Genomic DNA, 2500 nt, shown 5'->3' on the forward strand with positions numbered 1-2500 from the left:
TATATATATATATATATATATACACGGAGAATTCACAAAAAAAACAAAAGACAAAAACAGGTGGTGTAGAAAACAAACAGATGTATTAGTATCAGATAAATAGTTATGATGACAATGAAAAGGACCTACATATATATATATATATATATATATATATATATATGTGTGTAGAGAGAGAGAGAGAGAGAGAGAGAGAGAGAGAGAGCAATTTTTAAAAAAGATAAACATATTAAATGAAAACAAATAGCATTTTGTATTTCTTAATGATGTTTTAATAATAAATTTTTAATATTCTTAATTATAAAATATTCATCATTATCATTAAATTTCCTTAGTATTGCTAATCTGGAAACAAATAACTTTGTGTCAGTATGGTGATGTATATAAGCATTGTGTGGGGACAGTATTTGAGTATATGGGTATGGGTATGTATGCATGCATGTATAAGGTGTGAGTGCATGTTATGTATATATGTATGTGCATGTGTGTGTACATATATACCCACACACATACATATACATATATTATACCACACACACACATATTAGTATATGTGTGTGTGTGTATGTGAGAGAACGTGTCTCTCTACGTGGGTGTTTAGCTGTCTCTGTGAATATGGTGTGCGTATATATGGCTTGTATGAAAACACATGTATTTGTCTGTGTGCGTATTTATTTATATATGTCAGCCAAAGTTTTACATAGAGCATTCATGTGGGTCTGTGGGTTTATACATAATTTTATGTGCACACACACACACACACACACACAATACTTATATATGCATGTATATATGTATAGCTACATACATACATACATAATTACATACATACATATATACATAGAGCGTGTCTATATATGCAACTATATGCATAAGAACACATATATAAAATAAAACATACAAATCTGCACACATACTTACACACATACATACATACATATACACACACATACATACATACATACATACATACAAAAATGCCCTGTTGTTGATGTTGAAATTCCAATGAAGGAGCCTTGGATCTGGGTTAGAAACCGGTTCTTTCTCTGTTGGCAAGAAATCTTGAAATAAACCTGAATAATGAAATACATACATACAAACATACATACATGCATGTATACATACATACATACATTCACAGATCCTAGGTACAATAAATGTGCCAAGAATTTGTGATGCCTACACGTACACCTTTCGATATCATGCCCTCCCCTACTCATGCCCTCATAATCTTATAAACCCCCTCATACATATTCACACACACATGAACTTCATCTAAAAACCGATGCAGTTACAGTTATTGTTACTTTTGTTGTAGTTTCTCTGTTATTTGGCATTCAAACAGATGAAGAATTATAACCCAAAACTCCTCAAAACCCTCAGATTACATTCTAGTAAAACCCTGGTCTTCCTTCTGAATTAACTATTCATTTCAGAACTTGGTACCTGAGCCGCTGATGGGCTGTCTTCTTCCATGGTCTTTGATGGTAAGTTCTCCAGGTCCAGATATTGAGTCAATAGAGGGATGCCGAGACGTGCAGCTTCATAGTGTATGGCATTGACTTTACGTTCTTCTTGCAAATAATACAGCATCTCAACGCGGTCATACTTCATTTTTTCTATGTACGGACGATTCTTTGAGGTTGGCAAGAAAATAAAGAAGAATGAAAGATTAAATGATGATTTCTATATTTCGGTGCAAGATCAGACGTTATGTTGGGGAACAATAAATGCTCGTCGGCCAAGTAGATGACTAGTGTTATTTTTATAAGTTAATAAATAAATAAACGGAAGGTAAAATTGGCAGTTGTAGGATTTGAAGTAAATGGAAAGACAGCAGCAGCAGCAACAACAAGCACACCAACAACAACATCGATTCTACTACTACTACTACTACTACTACTACTACTACTACTACTACTACTACTACTACTACTACTAGAGGCTTCAAATGTTACATTTGTAGCAGGTTGAAACATAGATTTAAATGATGACAATATTAATAGCAACAAAATTTATCAAAATGGTGTCTCTTAAGTCTCAAAGGTAACTAAAAAATGTGTGTGTGTGTGTGTGTGTTAGTGGAGTGGGGAAGGGTTATAGTTACCTGAAAGGTGACAGTTTCGTTGTACTTCTTACTAATCCGTTTTATACTAGGAATAAGCTTTGCATCTATTTCATCAATTTTCTGAAAAGGAAAAAAAAAAAAAAACCAAATAAAAGATGAAATAATAAATCAAAGATAAAACAAATGTAGTTGCACTGATTTGAAATGTTGGCACAAGGCCAGCAATTTTTGGGGAGGGGCCAAGTCAATTACACTGACCCCAGTATTCAACTGGTACTTATTTTGTTGTCCCCCGAAAGGATGAAATACAAAGTCAACCCTGGCAGAATTTGATAGGGTTTGGTATGAGAGGCCACCACACACACACACACGCACACACACACTCTCTCTCTCTCACATATACATGCACACATTCTCTCTTACACACACACA

General features: G+C 34.0%; 1 protein-coding gene across 1 annotated transcript in view; it reads right to left on the reverse strand.

The window, feature by feature from the left end:
* Positions 1–249: 249 nt before the first annotated feature.
* LOC106877538 (uncharacterized) overlaps positions 250–2500 on the reverse strand; it is a 3006-nt gene continuing 755 nt past the window's right edge. Inside the window, exons 2-3 of the mRNA XM_014926464.2 lie at positions 2108–2188; positions 250–1635 (exon numbers count right to left, since the gene is read on the reverse strand). Of these exons, the coding sequence (XP_014781950.2) occupies positions 1420–1635; positions 2108–2188 (297 nt within the window). The 3' untranslated portion in view covers positions 250–1419. The remainder of the gene's footprint in view (positions 1636–2107; positions 2189–2500) is intronic.

Source organism: Octopus bimaculoides, chromosome 24, assembly GCF_001194135.2.
Source record: "Octopus bimaculoides isolate UCB-OBI-ISO-001 chromosome 24, ASM119413v2, whole genome shotgun sequence".
Classification (NCBI taxonomy): Eukaryota; Metazoa; Mollusca; class Cephalopoda; order Octopoda; family Octopodidae; genus Octopus; species Octopus bimaculoides.